Source organism: Petromyzon marinus, chromosome 6 (assembly GCF_048934315.1).
Source record: "Petromyzon marinus isolate PM22_M1 ecotype Great Lakes invasive population chromosome 6, UKy_Petmar_22M1.pri1.0, whole genome shotgun sequence".
In the NCBI taxonomy this organism is placed as follows: Eukaryota; Metazoa; Chordata; class Hyperoartia; order Petromyzontiformes; family Petromyzontidae; genus Petromyzon; species Petromyzon marinus.
This window is the reverse complement of record NC_133672.1, coordinates 9672028-9694082: the sequence shown is the minus strand read 5'-3', so window position 1 is coordinate 9694082 and position 22055 is coordinate 9672028. Positions and strand designations below refer to the sequence as shown.

The 22055-nt window shown below is 48.9% G+C and overlaps 1 protein-coding gene across 3 annotated transcripts in view; it reads right to left on the bottom strand.

Moving 5' to 3' along the window:
• Positions 1 to 22055, bottom strand: part of LOC116939539 (uncharacterized) — an 82697-nt gene that overhangs the window by 36023 nt on the left and 24619 nt on the right. For 2 of the 3 annotated variants that reach the window (XM_032948054.2, XM_032948055.2), the window contains exons 4-5: positions 4391 to 4693; positions 634 to 2574 (exon numbers count right to left, since the gene is read on the bottom strand). In XM_032948054.2, coding sequence (XP_032803945.2) covers positions 634 to 2574; positions 4391 to 4693 — 2244 coding nt within the window. Of the gene's footprint in view, positions 1 to 633; positions 2575 to 4390; positions 4694 to 11036; positions 11254 to 22055 lie in introns of those variants that run through there. The other variant, XM_032948056.2, reaches the window with a different exon arrangement.

The following is a 22055-nucleotide window of genomic DNA, read 5'->3' as shown; positions in this document are numbered from 1 at the left end:
CTATTGATGAACGTGTCGAGTTGTTTCGTTATTGATTGATATTTAAGCGAACTACAATTTTAAGTGCACGTATTGGGGTTTTTAAAAAAATATATTTTAAAAATATGTTATAAACCGGCATTGTTGCCGTCATCACAACTGCCTGTTTGGGCATGTGCTGAAGTGGCTTCATTTCCGCCCGGGACTTGTGCGTGCTTGCTTGAGCGCAACATGCATAAAGCGCACCTCTGGGAGAAGTCACATTCTCAAATACTGCACAACGGTTAAGTTTTGCTATGTTAAGTCAAGATACACAATGAGAACTGTCTTCGTGATGGTTACATATTCTAATTGTCATCGGTCCAAGGAAGGAATAGCGGTCATCAAAACGTCAGTGGTCTAAAAGCCCTCTTACGAAGAAAAACTGAGCAGTAATATCTAAAAAGCAACACAATTTATGGCACGCTTCTACTGCAGCGTGGTTAAATAAAACCCTCATAATAAAACCAATAGTCATTTAAAACTAATAGCTACCTGTCAAAACGATCTGTAGGGCACCACAAACACCTACCACAGTGTAAGATAAAGCACAAGATGCCACGGCAAAATGCCGCATGCGGCATTTACAAAGGGAAGCAAAAAGATAACAGCCACCTCAATCTTCTCTTCCATCTGCCTGCCGTCTCCTCGACACTTGAGGCACCTGTGGAGCTCCTGCCTCAGCGAGGGGATGCTGCAGCACGCGGCATCGTCCAGGTCGCTCTCCGCCACCCAGCGGGGCCCGCACGCCGTGTCCTCCTCCCCCTCCGCGGGGCCCGGCGAGTCCGAAAAATCCGACTCGAAAAGGAACGACCCGTCGGACGTGGCCGAGCCAAAGGTCTTGTCGAGGGAGCGGCCGCCGCCGCCGCCGCCCTTCCCCTCGTCCGCCCTCGCGTCGTCCATCTCCCACCAGCCGGTTTCAGCCTGCCACCCGTCGGGCGAGCTCGCCCCGGAGTCGCGCGAGCCCGCGTCGGACAGGAAGGCGCCGCTGGAGCCGGGCGATCCCGCGGGGAACGCGGGCGGCGAGGTGCCGCCGCCGCTCCTCCCGGAGCCCTCGCTGCTGTCGCCAACCCAGGGCTCGCTCACGGGGCTGAAGGCGTGCGGGGACGCGACGCCAGAGGACGTGCCCGACAGCTCCCAGTCGCTGACGTCGCACACCCTGGCGCCCGTCGCGCCGCGGCGCAGCAGCGTGTCCAAGCCGTCGAGCTTCAGCGAGAGGAAGCCGGGCTCCCGCAGCAGCAGCAGCGACGGCAAGGCCATGTACTCCTGGGACTCGCCGCTCGGGGAGACGTCGTCTCTGGCCGTCGCGGCCGCGTTGTTCAAGCCGAGGTCGATGGGCAGGGGGTCGGCCGTAGGCGCGGCGTCGCTGCTGGCGAGGGCCAGGTAGGCGTCGTCCCTTCGGCTCAGAGCATCCGGTGCCTGCGCGGCGTTCCCAACGACGCAGTACTGAGACTCGGAGGCCACGGGTGCCGACGAGCATAGAGGGCTCTGCGGGTTAAAGTGCCGGCGGTTGCTCACTCTCTCCGCGCGCCCGTCGTCGCTCGGTCCGCGCCGAGATGGGCGTCCGCTCCTCCCGCGAGCGACGTCCTCGTCGTCGTCATCTTCTGCCTTGGGGCGTGAGGAGGCCTGGAAATACTCGCAAGCTCGGCCCTGGGCAGCGGCGGAATCGTCTCTCAGACGCCGATTCGTGCCCGGGTTGGACGATCCTTCCGTCGCATTGACATACACCGACCCGTCCGCGCGATTGTCCACTTCGCCAGCGTTTACATTTCTCAGGTTCAAATGTATCTGCGTCGGGCGTCCAAGAAAAGCCACGGAGGAGGCAGCATTTAGCGCCGTGTTGAATGTGGTGATGCTGTCCCGAGTGTCGTTCCACTGCTTGTTTGTCATGCCCACGCTTCCTCCGCTCGGCGCTCTGCCTGAAGCAACGCTATAACCGATTTCCCCCGATGCTTCCACACCAGCCCCTTGATATGTCGCATCATGTGATCCGTCTTCATCTTCATCCAAGGAAATATCGCTTTCGCTGCGACTCTCGTCTCCGCCAACGGCACCCATGCTCGCATTTCCACACACATCCACGAATGATTGTTGGACACCGCTAACCGACCCAAAAAATGACATCTTAAGGTAGGAAGCATCAGCCGCATTCATCCCAGCACAGACGCTGCCCCGTGTATTTCTCGGCGGCAACGAATCAGAGTCGCTGTCCGAGTCCCTGACTTGCTCCGAACCGGCGCCGGCGTCTTTCGCCTCATCGAACAGAGGAGGGGTCGCCACATCAAGGGGACGCGACCGTCCCTCCGGGGCGGCGTCCGTCGGCCGCGTTGGGGTGGCGCTCCCGGCTCCGCCCGTGCCCAACGGCAGCGCCAGTGACGGCGGGGAGGGCGGATCATCCTCCCGGGGACTGTATGCCGAGAGCTCGGAGGCCGTGATACCGCAGTCCAGCGAGAAGTAGTCGGCCGGGCGGCGAATCAGCAGCTGCGTCTCGCTCTGCTCCTCCTCTTCCTCCTCCTCTTCCTCCTCCTCGTCGTCCATGACGATGCCCATGCAGTTCTGCGAAAGACAGACAGCAGTTTAAAACGAGGCGGTGCTGGGTCTGTATTTACAAATTATCTCGCCGGGGGTTAGAGTGCTCAGCTCACAAATGGACCGCTGTGAGTTCAAATCCCAGTTGGGCAGGTGGGGGGGGAATCAATACAGCATAGCACCCCTCCATGGTTGATAACAGGACCACATTATGGGAAGACAAAAGTGACTGTCTCATGGATGGACAGACTGAACACTGCCGTAGGAATGTGGAATCTTCACTGCTGGCTGAGGGCTGCTAACAGGGATGACTTCCACCTCAGACTCTGATTCGGACCTGGCACCAGTGGTGATTAGTTTATTGACTGTGATGAGATGTAATTTACTCACTCAGGAAAGCCTCTCAAGACGCTTTAGTGAGGAGGGTTACACACTGAAAACACTTGGCCAATTCCATTCATGAGCATATGGCTTTTGTGAGCCAGATTGGACTCCCGCTTGGGATTTGAGATTCTGACCTTGCTCTTGCGAGACAGGCACCCTGCTGCAAGTCACAACAGCCAGACGCAAGCACGAGAGTAAAACAACAACAAAAACAAGTTTAAACAATGGCTTTTCATTCCAGGGGTTGCGCCATCACTTAGCGCGCAGACAGCGCCAGACGCTCCAATTAGACTCATTTCTAAATGCAGCTGACAGACGCACAGCACGCTGGGAGCATAACTAAATACCGTCACGTCTCAATTATCGCGCGCCGCGATACGTTTTAAAAGCGGCCGGACAATCGGAGCCCTAACCGTTCCCCGTAAACTTTTCTTCCCCTGAATAGTCAAATGGCTCTCGAGCACTTTGAGAGGCAGAGGGTTGGGGCTCTCTTAGCACAACTCATAGGACACGGCCGGCATTAAGCGCTTGCTCGCTCGCCCGCCCGCCCGCTCGCCCGCTCGCCCGCTCGCCCGCCCGCCCGCCCGCCCGCTCCCTCCCTCGTAGACAATCACCTCACACCCACCCTGTCCCCCCCCGAACACACGTCGTATCAATGAAGGAGTTGCAGGTGTCCGCTAGGGAGTCTAGTCAAACAGGGCCCCCCTCTGTTATTGCAGCGACCAAACGACTTGCCACACACGGGGCGTAGCGCAAGGCGGGAAGGGCCCTGGTGCTTGGCATTAAGGAGGCCCCTTCCTCCCGCCAGCCCTGACCTCAACTAAACTATTTTTATTTGACCAGGTAAGGCCCCACTGAGCAATTACATTTTTTTTTCACAAGCGACCTGGCCACAAATGATAGCTCAACGAAGTGGTGTATCACGTAGAAATGTATAGCTTGCAAATACTCTAAACGCGTGATGCTGATTCTAAATGTGGAGGGTTAAGGCTGCTAAATGACCGGCTCTGGTTTCAGAAAGGCTTGTCCCAGTATCCAAAACCATAGTGAAAATTTAATTTTTGTCCCCGTTTAAAATGTTCCGGCTTCATGCATGGCTCATGACACTGAAAAACAGTAGGGCTAGCTGAGTTGTTAGTCGAGGTTAGCAGAGGAATAAGCGGGGACAATCCCAGATGAGCCTCCCAGAAATATGGTAAACTTATGATGCAGCCTTCATGTAAAGGTAAGCACAGTGGACTTGCAATCGAGAGGTTGCCGGTTTAATCTCCTGGGAAAGTTTTTTCTACGGGCAAACCATAGTCGATCGGCAGGTCGCGAGTGGTGGGGTAAAATGTGGGTAACTCACACCTCTTTTATATGATCAGCCAGCATGGCTGAAGAGGTCAAACACTCTCTTAGAGGGGCTTTGCACCTTTAACCTTCACTTGATCGCTACGGCCAACGTCCCGGCACTCACCCGGTGCACTTCGTCCTCCTCCTCCCGCCGCTCCTCCTGCTCCTGCTCGTGGGCGCCGTCGCCGCGCATGTCGGCGGCGGCCGTGACGGTGGGGGCGTGCGCGGCGGTGGCGCGGAGCTGCAGGCCGCGCAGCACACGCTCGCGCAGCAGCAGCGTGGAGACGCGAAGCCGGTGCCACAGTAGGTGCACGGCCTGGATGTCGAGCAGCACCTGCACGGAGACGGCGAGCAGCCGCAGCGGGAACTCGGCCTCCTGGAGCGCGTGGATCACCTCCACGTGCTCCCAGATCTCCTCGCAGATCTCCTGCAGAGAGAGAGAGAGAGATGATTCGACCGGCGTCGATTTCCCGTTACCGCACCGATAGCAACCGTCGCCGTCTATTCAACTGTTTTTTTCGTAAACTATTTTTGTTTTACCAGGTAAGGACCACCGAGCTATAATAGCGCTTGTTCAGAAGCGGCCTGGCCACAAATGTTAGCTCTGTGAAGTGGCTTCAAATGTGGATTTTTTTTTGCAGCCAAATACTGTAAACACGTTTCTAAATGTGGAGGGAAAAACCGGAGGACCTGGAGAAATATCCACACGACCTTGGGGAGAACATGCAAACTTCAAATATACAGCAGGCGTCAGGGTCGGGAACGAATCCACGAGCTCCTGTATACCAGGCGAGGGAGTTAACATCTCGCCATTGCCGCAGTTATCACGATGACAAGACTGATGGGACACCAGCGCCATCGTTGTTGTCACCGTCATGGTCTGAAGAATATCGAGATGTACAACTCACAATAATCATTTGCATCGTTGTGGAGAATATATATTTCAATAAACAGACAGTCTCCTTCACATAACCGTCTCTCCACATAAAGAAGGCTATTTGATCATAAGAATCAGGATGTTTGATCATCATAAACATCATTGTCGTCTGTAGAGTATTGTCATCTTTGTAAGGCTAATTATATCACCACCATCATCTGAAGACGTTCATAATCAACATAATCAGCATAACAATTGAATAATAATTGTTTTTTATAAAGCCACTCTCATTGTTTTGGCTGACTGGCCTTTTACCTGTAATTAACACAAGTTCACTGAAGCAGAAAATGGACAAATAATTATCATATACTGAAGGCTATCATCGTCATTAACGGGTAAATAAAAAAATAATATTTGCTGAACGGTCACCATCATCATTTCAAGATTGTCATCGTTAAAATAAGGGTGTTATTTAATCATCATCGTCATTAGCAGCAGCATTTTGCAATGATTACCATCATCATAAGACTATCATACGTATCGTTGCACCTATTGTCATGGAACATAAAAAGGCACACAGGCCTAAATTCCTAATTATAGCGCTGTGCTTCGAGTGCTCATTTCACAAACGGATGGCTGTGAATTCAAATCCCACATGGGGTATCAATTAAGCATATCATCCATCCAGCGATAATAAAATTAGAACCACTTTGTGGTAAGAAACAACAGTTGTCTAATGGACAGACTACACCACTGCCATGGGAATGTAGAATTTCCATCACTGGCTCCGTTTGCTAACAGAGATGAGTTCGACCCCATACTCGCGTAAGTAGGAAAGTGTTTTGAATTTTTTTGTTTGTTTACATTTTGAACAAAGAAACTACTCTCAAAATAGGGTGGATAAAATCTATGCACCCAGACAAAACAAGGCACACGTACAGGCACAACACACACACACACACGCGGATCATAGATGCACTATATACCTGGCTCAACTCGGAAATGTCAATATAATTTTATCACAACCAGGCAAAGATTCAAATCTGTAAATTATTCGAAAATCCCATGATAACCGAATAAGTGTGGAGGCTGGTAAACCAAACTTCTCAGACAAGGCACACAAATGTGTGAAAAAGCAACACAGCCTTTTGTGCATATGCAAAAAAATCCCAACCGCAGTTTCTGAAGAAGTGCATAATGGCCCTCTTGTTTGAGATCTAAATTAATTAATTGGAGCAGATGTAACCATGACAGCAGCACTAGAATTTTACCGTCACTAAAATGCTGCTGTCAGTTGGTCACGTGTGCTCCCATTTATTTTGTTCTATTAATTAGCTGTCATCTAAGGCAAGAGGAACACAATGCACTTCTTACGGAAAATGCTGATGGGTTTCTTTTTGCATACACTCGAAAAAAGAGAGCCGTTTGCTTTTTAAACGTTTTTTTGTGTCTTGTTTAAAACTCGGGTGGCCACGGTGGAGAGATGTTAACTACCTCGCCTGGTAGACAGGAGTTTGTGGGTTCGAACCCGACCTTGACGTCTGTATGTGTGTTCTGTTTGCATGTTGACCCCGTGGTTTTCCCCTCCACATTTATAAAAAAATGCCCTTCGCGTATTTGGCTGCTACAAACTTCCACATAGGCCACTTCGTCGAGCTGACAAAGAGCTATATATAGCTCAGTGGGCCTTACCTGGTTCAAGACAAAAAAAATATGCGTCGTTGAGTTTAACTTGACGAAAGATTCGTTTATGCTTGGGAAACTCCCAAACGGTAATTATTTCCTTATTACAACTACTCAGCAACACCTGCAAGGCAAACACTCCGAGAGATATAAATACTGTACATCAAGCGTGGAGTGCAACCGCCGGAGCAAGAACGATGATGACGCACAAAGCCCCTGCAATCAATTACACAGATAAAACTTTTGTTGTTGTTGTTGCGGGAAATTCAGAGAGCGACACGCGTCTGTTGTGTCCAAGGCAATTTGTAAGTCATCGTTTAAGTTTCCTTTGCCTTCGTTAGTTCACGTGCAGAGTGTGGAGGACGCCCCTGGTGAAATGCTTTGAAGGTGCGTTAAGAAATAATGGCCTTCAAGACTTCGATTTTTTTTTAAGATGGCAATAAAACCTAAAAGCCCTCTATATCGACTTTGAGAAAAAATGTTCCCGTAGGGTGGTAGCCAGTGCTTTTTTAAACACCAATTAACACGTTGGAACATGCAATACTACACTATAACGATACCACAGTATCAGTGCTAAATGCCATATTGTTGTTACCTAGTACAGTCCAGTGCCATCACATTGTAACACAGTTCCATCATAAAAATACCATCACACGAGAATACAAAAAAGGCAAAGATCCCCCATATAGTCTGAACAGGCTTTTGGGGCAAGTGCACCTTGGAAGCCTGGTACGGCACCACGAGGTGGTGGGGTTAGCCAGCACCACGTCCCGCCACCTTTTTCTCCACTAGTGGCGATATTTACACACCAGACGAGGCACTAATTTGAGGCCGAGTCGACCTAGGGGAGACCCAGGACCGGGTCAGATAATCGTCGGTAAACAAACACGTAAACACAAGCAGAGCAGCATTACATTTGGGCACTGGGGAGGAGAGGTGACTTGCCAAAGAGGCAGCCGATAATGGACGAACTCCTTTTAAAGAATCCATTAGGTATACAGCCCTAAGCAGCAGGGATTTGTGGGTAATGCTGTAATGGATATAGATTTGTTTAGAAGTTATTACGCCACGTCTGAGCCGGTGTCTTTTCGGGTAATGATGCTTCGTGACAGATGGGGGATATTATATTTTGTTGTAATTTCGCCCACCCCTCCACGTGCGCTCAAAAACAAATCTAAAATAATTCTCCGGGATTAAACATGATAATTTCTCCAAATCCACTCGACCTTAATCGTCGACTTTGCCAATCGTCTGTAATTAATCCTAGCATTTAGATCACGGCCGCGCACGAATAATATCTCGCATCGTAACCTTGACGGGCGCGCAAACGCTTGCCGAATTCATCTTCTTTGGTTCTTTCGGTAAAGTCACGTAGAATGAGAATTGTTCTCGCCACGTCATTGTCCAGAGCGGTGTTATTCTTGCTCGTAATGCAACGACGTTGCGAAGCTGCCCTCGACGCATTCATCGGCCTCTTCTTGCTCGCCACCCTCCCTCCCACCCCCCAAGACAGCTCCCCCTCCGCTTTGTGAGGATGACAGCAGAGTCAGGCGTTTGTCCATTCAGGGCCCTCTTTGGCACACAAGGCAAGAGGAGGAGGAGGCGGCAGCGGTGGTGGGGTGTGGGGTAACGTGGCCAGCGTCGATCGTCCGTCAAGGAAATCCGACGCAAGTAGCAACGAGGATGACGAGCGTGCGACGGGAGTGGCTGGGCTAATTCGGCGAGGGAGCCGACTGACATTTGCTCACTCTTGCGAACGCTGTCGTGGTGCTCTTTTGACGCCCACTGGCACATGGGGGGGGTGGGGGGTGGGACATCCAGATCCACTCTCGGTTAGTTTGACACTTGCAGTTTGACATTTATACGAGCCCATAAACGGCGGACGCCTTCACAGCAGAATTTAAAGGCAGAGTCTGTGTGAAAGCTATAAACTTAAGAATTATCAAAGGATACCTTTTTGGGTCGGGTATAGTTTGAAAAAGTTTAAGACACCCTTCCCTACCAACGTCCACATATCCCTAAATGGTAAACACGTCATTTGTGAACGTTTTGCGCACCTTTTTTGTTGTTGTTAATCAACAGCTGTTCACGTTGTTGGCGTTAGACAGTTACACGTAAAACAAACGGAGAGGCTACATCGCAAGGCACAAAGAGCCGCCGTGTCTTTAAAGGTTCAGCAACTTGCCCAAAGAAACATTGAACGTTGGGGGGCGGAGGGGGGGGGGAGCAAACGTTGGGCTCAAATCGCGTAAATATTAATGCGTCGTTAAACGCATCAAATATGGGGCCGTCCATAAATGACGTCACGCGATTTTGGACGATTTTTGACCTCCCCCCCCTCTCGTCACACGGCGTCACAAAGTCAGACCCCCCTCAAATATGACGTCACAAAGCTCTGCCCCCCCCCCATTAAAACATGCTTCAAATCGCTTTAAACTATTGTCATCGTAGTGCGTATTTAATGTGGCGCTGCACTCTGATGTTGTAAGAGAAAACATTTATTAAAAAGTCTATTTAATCAAGTAGAACGTGTTGTCTATATTTATTTAAAGTTGCGCATTTTGATGTGACGTCACATTTCTCACCCCCCCCCCCCTCGTCACACATCGTCACAAATGTCTGCGTGACGTCATTTATGGACGGCCCCTATGGCTGTCGCCTGATGATGCTAGTTGTAATTTGCTGGCGAAACGTCGTGTCGTGGGTTTACTCTCCGATGTGCTGTACTAGTTAACCGATCGGCACGTGTTGTTGTCGTGACAAACCTCACTAATTGGCCACGTCGGGTGGTGGTGGCGGCGGCGGGTTGAACGACACATTTATATTCACGCCATCGAACCCAACAAACAAACAAACAAACAAAAAAACCCTCCACTACGAATACTATTAGCCGCGCAAGCTCACGCGTTACAAACTATCGGGCTCGAAGTTGGTCCGTATAAATCCCAACGACGGTAACCGCAAAAAACGTGCCAACACCAGCCCGCCCCAAGCATCGCCCCCGTGTTGGGGCGGCTTCTGCACCCCGCCGCCTCTCCCATCGGCGGTCGCGACCGCGTGTTTGGGTGCTGCAAGCGGCGGCGGCGGCGGCGGCACTCCGGCAAGTCGCAGCGCGGAGTTTAGCGGGGAGCGCAAGCACGTGGCGGCTCGTGTTGCTTCGGGCGCAAGTCGCCCTGCCTCCCCCCCACCACCACCACCACAGCGTTCCACGGCTAAACCCCAAACCGAGGGAGCAACTTCCATCGTGAGAGAGCCAGAGGGCGAGCACGGCGGGCAGACACCGCTGCGCGTCGGAACAGCCCAGCCGGAGCAAGTTGAGAAGAGGACGCGTTTGGGGATTAACTGCGGTTCGGCTGGGCGGTGATCACGTGCCACACCGGCTGGACTGCCTCCTAATGCGACTCGCCACCAAATGAGCAAAGCGAGTTAAACAAACAACCGAAAAAAAACGGAAAGCGAATCATATCAAACACGCGCGGGCACTGTACGAAATGCAGCAGTCAACACAAGAATGAGCTTGGAAGAGCAACAAACATGCAACGCATGCATGCATAATGCTGCTGTCACCTTGCCACGTGTAATAACGCTGATGGGTAAAGGTTTTTTGACAGGTTCCTCAGACTATTAGCCGGCAGAATTGTGGAGTCTCCAAACTGTTATCTATTTCTCACATTTTCTAAAGCACATCAAGACCACAAACATGGCACAGTTACAACCCGCGTGGTACGTGCAATGATGCCTCGGCTATTGAAATGAGACAATTTAAAACTAAAAAAAAATCCTCTTTTGCCGTCCCACCGTGAATCAGCTACTAACCACAAAATGAATGTGAATCACCAGGACTCGAATGACATCAACGCATAATTGACTCATTCACCGGGTGTACATTTTATCAGCAGGAGTGGCACACTGCAAGCGTTCGGCAAAACTTGTACAAAATATACACAACACATTCTAATGAATGAACGTTGCTGCAGTGGAGTATTGAAAGGCTACAGTCACCCAGCCACACACCATCTCACGCGGCATTGTCCAACCCACTGCAACGAATGACCCAGCTGGCAAGCAGCGAGCAGGGCAGCACTCACTACAGCAGCGTGAAAACAACACCCACCCCACCATCACCAACTCAGAAGGAACAACGCTTCATTCCTTTGTTCGGAGACGCTCACACACACACGCGCGTACTCACGTACACACAAATACTCACACTCGTGTTGGCTACAAACTCCAGGCTTGGACTCCCCCCACTCACATGCGGCGCTTAGGAGACCGAGTCAGCGCACACTGACAGGCAACTCGAACACACATGGGAAAACATGGCATACACCAATCATACGCGTGCTCTCCACCCACCGCAGTGAGATCACAAGCCACCAGGCACTGAGATTGGATGGAGAGCCCAGCGCTGCATATTGGGAGTATTCTATTGAATGGGCGGAGCGGCCCCAGGGAGAAAGAGACAGGGAGGGGGTTTAATGTATAGGTACGCCCAGCATGTATTAAACAGCTGTGCAAACACTGGCCCAGTCCATTCAATGCTGATTCAAAGAAACACATGATATCGTTTTTGTTTTGTTTTTTTAATTAGCTTACCGGACGTTCCAGAGAACTAGAATTTACATAGTAATAAAAACAAACGAACACATTCTGGCCATTGGACATTCAAGAGAGCAATCAATTTATAGTTTTTCACACAAGTTAGTCCCGTCAATAAATATAGCCCTCTGGCAACTCACCAACTCACCAGAAAACGAGGTCTGAAGTGACGTTGTAGTTGGATGTTTATATAAATACAGATGGTTCTTTAAATATATATATTTTTAAAACGTATTTTCCCCCAAATTATCCATTTGTGCTCTCGAATTCTTGTACATCACCCCGGTGTCAGAGAGCGGCCTTGGAAGATGACATCGCAGAAGTACGGCTGAAGTGACTTTGATCGCCCTCTTTATCCAAACTAGGGGGCACGCCCTTTAATACCAAGCAACATTTCTCAGCTGGCTACACTTGAGAACCCGGTTTAATCACGGCGGCTGAATCAACCATTTCAAACCCAACATATCAGCTGTCACCGTCCTCATCGTCACCGTCAGTCGTTTAACCGCGAGGGGCATGGGGGCACCCATGATGCTTTGGCAACTCCACCTCTTGTGACCTTTTGCAATCTGCACAACGTCTGCCGCTGATCTCCCTGTCTGTGTCGCTACGTTCCTCGTCACCCAGCCGACCTGTCTTCCTCGTCTCTTCTACTTTAAGGGGCGCCACATTGACGCATTGGTAACTACCCTGTCTGGTACACGCGAGATTGTGGGTTCGATCCCAACCCTGATGGCTGTATATTTGAAGTTTGCATGTTCTCCCTCTCTCCGTGGTCGTGTGGTTTTTTTCTCTGGGTCCTCCGGTTTTTACCCTCCACATTTAGAATAAACATCACGCGTTTATAGTATATGGCTGCGATACATTTTCACATACGCCACTTTGTTAAACTACCATTTGTGGCCAGGTCGCTTGTGAAAAAGAGCTACATAGCTCAGTGGGCCTTATCTGGTAAAATACAAAAAAAGTTTTAGTCATTTTATTTACTGAGCCCTGCAGGATGATGCGGGTAATTCTCACCGATCTTTTCAGTGTCACGGCCAAACCATCACAGCTTCATCCTGTTTCAGTCACTCGGCTGTTCTGGTTCAGTACTTTTATTATGCTTAATTATGCCTGTTTAAGCAACACAGCCCGAGTCTCAATGCTCTTTTTCCACAGGACGGTCCTGTCAGGTTTTCTCAGTAGGAGGCGATGTTGCTGCCGATGCATGCAAATCCCAATTTAGTAATTTTTCAGCTACATTTTCAGCATTGAGATGGTTTGCCCATACCAATTACTTATATGAGTTTTTGATGTTTAGCTTACAGGGATTTATCCTGACCCTTGAACCATCCGGTCACCTATTTGCGAGTTTATTTTATCACAACATGTGACATACTGTATTGACCTTTCTCAATTCAAGACGCGTATTGACGCTTATATTATCACACCTTCAATACAGCGTGTGTTTCTGGCCTGCTTGACATAGTTGGTCTCTGGGTCCTGTTCTCATGAACTCAACAACCATGATCTAAAAGCTAAACACTACATTACCTTTACCTTTCCAATAGTTTGCGTTGAAGCCAGACCGCGTTAAAAAAAGTAAAGGTGTCCTAAAACAGGGTTGATTTAGAAGAGACTGGAGAAAGCATGGCGCCACACCCCAGCTCACATCGTGCCCCCCCCCCACCCCTCTTTGTATCTCCCTGTTGAATGAAGCCAGGAAACAGCAACACTCACTGCAATGCATCGTATGTTTTTTTTCCCCTGCCGCCTGGCGGAGCCGAGCAAGTCGGAGCAACACAATTATGGGGTAATAGAGGGCCCGTGTGGTAAACGTGCCCAGGCACGTACACAACAAAGATAACAAAGATCCCCCGTATAGCCTTAACAGACTGTCGGGGCAAGTGCTGTTAGCGAGCACCTATGAAGGCCGGAACGGTACACGAGGGGGTGGGTGGCCAGCACCACGCCCGACCACCTTTGTCTCCCTAGTGGCAATGTTTACACACAGCACCAGGTACTCGTTTGAGGCTGAGTCGACCTAGGAGAGGCCCAGGACCGGTTCAGATAATCGTCACTGGTGTTGGCCGTGAGCGGGAATATAACCTGGGTCGCCAGGTTCGTAGCGCAGCGCGCTAACCGCTACACAGTTGGTATCTGCACTTCATTACACATTATGCAATCCAGGACAAATGTATGCAGTGCTCAATTTACTACTGCGTGGGGTTTTTTTTGCAGTTGTGACCGATATACAAATTTGCGATGCAATTTATGGGTCGTGCTACGTGCTGTTTGCGCACGATGTCCGACGTTTCGCTCCACACACTGGGAGCTGCTTCAGGAACTGTCACAGCTGATAACCAATTACTCAGTGTCCTTCCTGTGCCTTGGTAATTAGAACTAAACGAGATTGCACAGGGAGGAAATTGAGCCGTTTACACAATGCGTGGGGTAAGCCCTCATCCAGCAGTGGATTGGCAAAAGGCTGTCCAGGGATACGTGTGCATTGCGTGCTCGGAGCCAAGCCAAAATCACCGCCATGAAGTACTTAGGAACAGTGATGTAAGGCGGTACAGATAACAGTGTCTACCGCTGTGGTGTGTACTTGCCGCGTGTTGCATGCTGCGGCAAGTCAGCGAGTGGCGCTGTCAAGGGTCGTGCTTTGACGAGTTCGGTTCTCTTCCATGGGGCCCCCACCGCCCACACCAACCTCTGCCTCCCCCTCCAAGAGGTTTGCGCTCCGCCTCTCTCGCCTCCTTCTCTCAACCTCTCCACCTCCCGACTGCCACCCCCCCCCAACCCCCCATATCCCTCTCCGCCTCATTCCTCTCAAACCCCTCCGGCTTCCTGCACCCTTCGCCCCCGTATCTTGCCCTCCACAGAGCTCCACTCACCCACTCAAAACATAGGCGCCACACGCCACGGGACCCGCTCGCATGAGCCTCCCAAACAGCAGTGAACAAAACGCTCCTTGTCCGTGCGGAGGGAGCCAGACTGCCGAGCTCCACCGATGCAATGAGGCGAGGGCAGCTCAGTGGCGGACATCTCTGTGTCGTGTGAGGTCAAACAACAACAACAAAGTTAACGGTGCAGCCCTGGAAATGTATTGGTCATGGGGGGCCATCCATTTAGTACGTACGCATGGAGGGGGGAGGTTAACCCAAATGCGTACGCTTTGCGTATGGAGGGGGGGGGGGTCTACTGACAATGTACGTACGCATTGGAAACGGGGGGGGGGTGAGGGGGGCGAGGGGGGGTGAAGCCTCGATAATAATTTGTACCCACACTTTACCCCACCGCACACAACCTGTACCGCTGGGTGGACAAGGCGGGCGGTATTTAGAAAACTTGCACCATCGTTTCATCCCTACGGGAAATCGAACCGGCGACCTCTGGATGGTCAAGTCCAGTGTGCAAACCACAGTGCACCACGGTTGCATCCCCACTGTACGTGGTAGAGACCTATAAATACACAGGCTAGTTGCAGCTCTAGTCAGTGGCAGCTCCAGAGACGTTTTTTTTTCTTTTTAAATGTATCACGGAAAGTGGTCGCGGTCCCATGACTCGTTTTGAGTGGCGCTAGGGCCCGTCATGGATCGTGCTAATTCTGTTTCGTGAAGAGTGGCCAGTGGAGGTGATTTAGGACAGCTTGTACAATAGGGCATGCACAATCACTCTCTTGGCCGTACGTAGTTTGTGGGATTAAAAAAAATCACTGCATTTCTTATCGACGCGGTTTATCTTAGGAATGTTACTGCAAACCAAACGTGAGAAGAAAAAAAATGCAGCCCACCAGGCCACCTGCTGTACAGCAGAGAAAGTCTCACTTACAGATACTTCAAAAGCCATGATGCAGCGACACGTGCGCAGCATTACATTCAGAATGCACCGCTCTTTCATTTAGGAATTATTTTTTACTTTACAACCTTTCAGGCAACGGGTAAAAAGTAACTCCACATTTACTTGTCCGACCGGTTCAAGTGGAATGGACTGCATTCCTCACTGAGATCCGTCCAATGGTTAAACGGCAGTTAAAACCCAGTTTTGCATAGGAGTGATGCGGCCGTCCTTGCTTTTTTAATTAATTCGGTCACAAGTCATAGGTAAACGCGGAGTTAAAATGTGTTCTGTCAAAACGAATTCCTCTCCCAAGTAGCTGACATCATTCTCTTTTGTTCTATTCGGTAAAGTCACGTGACTTTACCGAATAGAACCAAAGAGTATGGATCCTTGCAGTCACAAAAGCTTCAAATCTAGAGCTGACAGCATTCTCAACACAGAGTGATACTGCCACCTTCGAGATTCATGATTTGATAAGACGCTGCAAACATCCAATGTCACTTGATGTTGCACATGACCTTGCTGTTGTAAAAGGTAAAAAGTCTTCCCAATTGTGACATTGTTCATAACTGTTAAGAATGTATGTATATTTTTTACTACAGTAGGTACTTTTATGCATTAAAATTAATCCAGTTTTTAACACTTATAATGGTTCCTTCTATGTTTACCAAACTGTGTTTGAAAACACGAAACAGTTAACACTTTGAAAAATATCATTCTTGTTTTATGCTCCAAATTTAATCCACATCTCATGGTGCATAGTGAATGATCATACATTTCATATTAATAATGTGAACAGATCAAGAAGGAGTTATGTTTTACACCCAGTGATTCTTAGCACCCCCTACTCCTTCACCATCACAAGCAAAAGTGGCTTGGGGAAGGCCCTCATTCAGTAGTGGATTGTTGACGATGGCTGATGATGAGGAATGTGAAGGAGAAAAATATAAAACGACAAAACGAAAGTAAAACCATCTATAATAGAATATTAATCATTAGGTGGTTATGCACGCCTGTAATCCAGCACTGTGGAAGCCAGGGTTGGTGGATCACATAAATAATGCGAAACTCTCTTCACATGGCTGTCAAGGTGCCATACCCTGGCTCGCCATGAGGAAGTGCAGAAAATGGGAACGCCATCTGTTCCATCTGTGTGGGGTAGCGTTTCTCCCTCGTATGCGTGCGTTTTCTCTGGGTGTTCCAGTTTGGAGTTGGAAAAATATCCTAATTAAGGGCCACAGAGCATGGGCAATTGTTGGCGCTGGTTCCATTTGCCTTTCCAGCTCATTTGATTTCCCGTGCCTCTGTAGGTATGTTGAACCTCTTTTGTACCGTACGTAGCCAGCCATGCTAATCGGAGGTGCGGGGGAAGGACAACAAACTCAACACAAAAAGCAGTTTTAAAGAAATTAGTTTTCAATTTAGATTTAAAAGTGCATAGCTTCAGTGGCTTCCTAATATCAGAACGAAAAGCGTTTCAGACAGCCGCAAAAGCACATCTGAAAGCGCACGATGCGGTGACCGTCTTTGTTCAATGACTAGCCAAAAGTCGCTGCGAGGATGACCGGAGTTCAGTGATGGTTTAATGCACATCTCATGGTGCATATGCAATGATTATAAATACAATTAAAAAAAAATCTAAATATGAATGTGAACAGATCACAATATTTTGGATCTACGCAATGTGCATGTTACAAACTTGTAACCTTACCTTTTAAAGCAGGTCATGGGACCTCCTTTGCCAGTACCAAAATATGAGAATTGGTTTTCCCCTTTTTAATGCAGACATGATTCCTTGTAAAAGGTTTCAGTTTGGTGTTTTAACTTCTCAACACCTATATTCTTGGTTCTTTCGGTAAAGTCACGTAGAAGGGAAACAAAAAAATATAAAAAATAAAATTCTCACGACGTTTCGACTGCAACACAAGCAATCATCAACAGGTGTGAAAACCACAGCAAGAAAGTTTGAAAAAGTGGCGCTTTTTTCAAATTTTCTTGTATTGCAGTCGAAACGTCGTGATAATTTTATTGTTTTATATTTTTTTTATCACTTTATTGTTTCCCTTCGACGTGACTTTACCGAAAGAACCAATAATATGAATCCCTGCAGTCACGAAAGCTTTAAATAAAAAAAATCTCAACACCTGTTTGTTGCCAGAAAAAAGGGGAAAACCTATTCTCATTTTAAAGCAGGTGTAAAAACAATTGTCTCATATAATGCAAAAGATTCGTCTTGAAGGAAGCAACAGACTCTTTAATGTGCGAAGGCCACGGGGTCCCACATATCGTGCAGCACATGCAAACGCGCGATCACTCCACCTTTCAAGAAAGGTTACATTTAATAATTATTTATATCGTACATGGTAACATGTGTGTGTCATGTGTGTGTCAGACATCACGCAAATGTTTAAAAAGTACTCTGTTGTTTACAGGAAACTATGCAGCACATGCATTGAATGCAGGTGGAGCCACCTCTCTCTATAATTGGACATGCGCTGCAACACTTAACGCTTAAGCAATGCCCCGCTCGTTTAACTATAATTCTTACTCTTTCCACTCCGCTCTTGAGAATAACAACAATTTAGACAAGGGGCATGCACTGTAGTCTACATTTAGCCCGTCTGAACGCTAAGTCTGTTGCATCAGCAGCATCAGGAGCCTGCCCAACCACTCACTGCCGGTGTCTCTCTCCCATCACGGGCAGCTGCTCAGGGGGCGCTCTAAAACAATGCTTAAATGCCCTGTGTCTGATGCCGCTAATTATAGGCAAGAACACATATAGACTCGTGCACACAAAAGGACAAACACACACACGACAACTACCGCACCTCTCTGTGCACTGGCCATAAGATAGCCCTTTTTGGTTTGCTTTCGTTTTATAGGAAATCGCAGCTCTTGTTGATAGAAAGGCCCTCGCGGTGGCGTTTTCACGGAATGCTAAACAAGGAGGTCGGGGGAGACACGAGGAGGGTTCACGGCTAAATTTAATGTTGGATGAGCAGCCTACGTTAATTCCAGACGCTGAACTCGCTCTGAGATGTGTGAAGTTTACATTTGGAGCGGAGGACGAGGGTTCACAAGGCCTGAACAAGTGAAGAAAACACGAGTACATGTGTTGGCCTCTCTCCCCACCCACCCCCAGTACCCTCCCCTGCCAAACGAAATTCCCCATCCACCCCCAGCATGTGTCTACCCCCTTCCCAGCAGCCGGCCTTCTGCAGTCTCCTCCGCTTCCTGCTAGCTCGCCTTCCCGAGGTAATGTGGTTAATGCAGACATGAATCCTCGTAAAAAGGTTTCAGCTTTGTTGCCAGAAAAAGAGGGGGGAAACCCTATTATTACATTTTGGTACTGGCAAAGGAGGTCTAATTATCTTTTTAAGTGGTGTTTGTTTAAAACTAAAATGAATATGCAAAGGTGAAAAATGTTAGCGGTCAATGAATTGGGGCGGGGGGGTGGGGGGAGTAACAAGACATCTGGGCCACGCCTATACAGCACCCAGTCCCGGATCGGGCCAGATATGCACACAACAATCCAGCCACTGTGGCAAATCGAAACAGGAATGATCTCACCAAACAAGCCAAACGCATGACGCCTCCTATCCCCACCCCTCCCAATCCACTCTCCACCATCCCTGGGCGACTCTTTCCCACAACGTGGCCACGACGCGAACCGCTGGCTCTCAGCTGGCTCCCAGCTGGCTCTCAGCAGCCCCCTCGCTTGCGCGGCCACGCCACTGCCAATTTCCAAGCGGTTCAGTCTCATAACGGCACCTTAACAAATCATCGGCCTACGTTTGAAAAATGCTACTTTTGAAAAATTGCCGTGCTTTGGCTGGTTTAACATCAACATTTTATTCAAATTATAACCGCGAACCTCATCGTCGTCGTCATCACCTTGATCGTCATTTATATTTATGGAACGGTGATTGTGAATGTACGAAGGTCGTTATAAATTGAGCGTCATCTACATTTTAAAAAACGCCTGCTAGGCTGTAATAAATAGCTCTGAGATCTTAATAATCAACAACCTCATCATCAATATAACAGTATTATCGCATATACAGTATACTAAATCAACAGAAGACATTGCTTTAAAAATAGCTAAAATCCCTATACTGTATCATGCTTGTATCTATGTAAAAGTTAAACCACTACAAATATACACCGTATATGTGTGTCATATATTGCTGTATATACACATGCATCTCATTTCATTTTGTACTCACAAGCAGAAATGCTACGTGGCCGTCTTTCCATCTAAAGAGTAGCATTAAATATTCATCAGCAGCAACCGTCAAACGTGAAGCGCACCACAGCAAAGAGTTTGGTACCTTGGAAAGGAGGCGAGTTGAGTCGCTTCTCTGCTCGAAGCCCCCAAAAGAAGATTTTCTTTAAATCCTAACAAAGTCACCGGTTGCAACGATTCCCTCTCTCGACTATCGCAGCCGCCTTTACTCCCTTTCGCAAATAAAAGGGCAATTATTTTTTTCAAAAAAGAAATGGTGGTTCGCATCCCGCGCACATCACGGGAAGATTTCAAAAACAGCCGCTCGCTAACGGCGTGGGGGGGGGGGTGATGGTGGTGGTGAGGCTTGGCAGGCAGGAGATTGGACGGGCGATGGCCGGACGCTGGCCAAGGGGCCGGCGCGCCGGCATCTGATGTCACGCGGCGGTTTCAGCTCAGCCACCGCCGGGTGGGTTAAAGGGCGTCTACCGAGACCGTTACGTCCCCGGCAGCGTCTCCGCCGACCAAACATTCGCCACCGCCGCACGTGCCCTCCCCATCCCAATCCCACCCCACCCACCCACTCCGAGAGAGAGAACCGCTGCAATTGGCGAGTTTGCTGCCTGTCATGCACGCAGTACAGCAGGGGCGGGGAACCTTTTTTCTGCCAAGAGCCATTTGGATATTTATAACATCATTCGCGGGCCATACAAAATTATCAACTTAAAAATTTGCTTGTTATAATTGGTGAAACATGTAATTAACTCACCCCTAATGTGATGGCTGGAACTGCTTCTCTTTGGCGAGGCATGTGATGTTAGGTGGTATGAGAGATGTTGCTACTCACAACTGCTTTTCCAGGTTTGCTCCTAGATTTATTGAATTTCGAGTCCCGCCTGCGGTTGCCTTGGCAGGGCCAGACCTAATATTTTCGCGGGCCTCATACGGCCCCCGGGCCGGACGTTCCCCACCCCTGCCGTACAGCGTTGGTGGCCTCCGTGATTTTCCCGCTTTCAACGCAGCCGGCCCAATTACCGGATTTCGTTTTTGTTAGCGTGAGCGGTGGTTATGACATTCCACGGGGTGAGGTGGGGGCTCGCTGAAGTGCATCCTAAATGTTTAAAGGCAGACAAGTGTCGGCAAATTGTCAATCCACTTTTGGATGAATGGCTCCCCCTCCACATGTGTAAATCATGGGGTTGTTTCACCATACTTCAATACGATGGTCGATTCGGGTTGGTAAGGTAGGAGGGAACCAAAAACCGATACCATTCGCCACCGACGTGAGTCAATCAAACTCAGGATGCCGGGTTCATTGCAGTGTGCTAACTACTGTAACCACCGTTCTATGAAATGGTCAAAAGAAGGCCCAAACGTTTTGTTTTTGTGTATTTATTTCATCCTGGGAATGTCACACAAAATGATCAGGAACACAAGCCACGCCAAGTCTAAAATACATGTATATAACCACATAAGAATATACCCTGCAACTCTGGGATAGGAAATTACAGTGAATGTTTATTGTAGGTAATTTAGCCGGAAAAGATGCCGTATTTATAGTCTAGTGCTCTGCAAACAAACAGTGAGGCCCACGAGAAGGAAGGGCACAAGCACACTCGGACATTCTTGAGCACAGGGATTTAAAGAAAAAAGTCATTTACTCCGAATGCTGCAAAGCAACGCGATCTACAGTTTTTATTTTACCATGCTAGATTGAGTTACCGACCACAGATTAACAAAGTATGAGTGGCGTATAAGGCGGTGAACGCTCCTCATGTCACCCCCGCCCCGTCACCGTCCCTCACTGAAGAACCCCATGGTTACGATGAAGTGATTGACCATAACAGTGGCAAGGCTGCTTACACAATGAGGGCCCTATAGTCACAACAATCCTGTGCTCACGGCGAGAGGGCTGAATTTATCTGTGGGCTGGATCCCGTGGGGTGGGAGTGGGTGGAGATGGGGGGGGGTAGCTATTGTTGTTCTCTCCGGGATAATTTGGAGTCTTAGGAGATGCCAGAACTGTGAGTGAACGCAGCAATGGCAATTGGTTGCGTTTCGGCAGCTCGCGATAAGCGGCTGCCGCAAGTAAACAATACTTCCCACGCCCCCGTGCAATGTGTGGGACCATCCCCATGAGAATTGTTGAAGCCTTGCATCAGAATTTTGCGGGGTGGCGCTACAATCGTTCTCACCGCATTGTGCTGTCAAGAGCAGCTCCGCCGAATTTGGCTCAAAGTATCTGCTACTGCTTTGTGCAAATCCATGGCATGTGTTTGAATGGGGGGGGGGGGGGGGGGAAACACATTGCATGCGATTTTTTTAAAATGGGAACTTTATTATAATTAATCTGAAACCGCTCCGTTGTCAGTAGATTTTTGAAAATATGCGTTAATGTCTTTGGGATGGGGCGGTGGCACAGTTAGCACACTGCCCTATGAACCCAGAGACCTGAGTTTGATTCCCGGCCACGGCTATCGTCAGTGATGAACGATATTTGAACCCGTCCTGGCTCCTCACAAACACGATACTTTTTTTTTCAAAACTATATCCGTGCTATCTGAGTAAATCAACCAATCA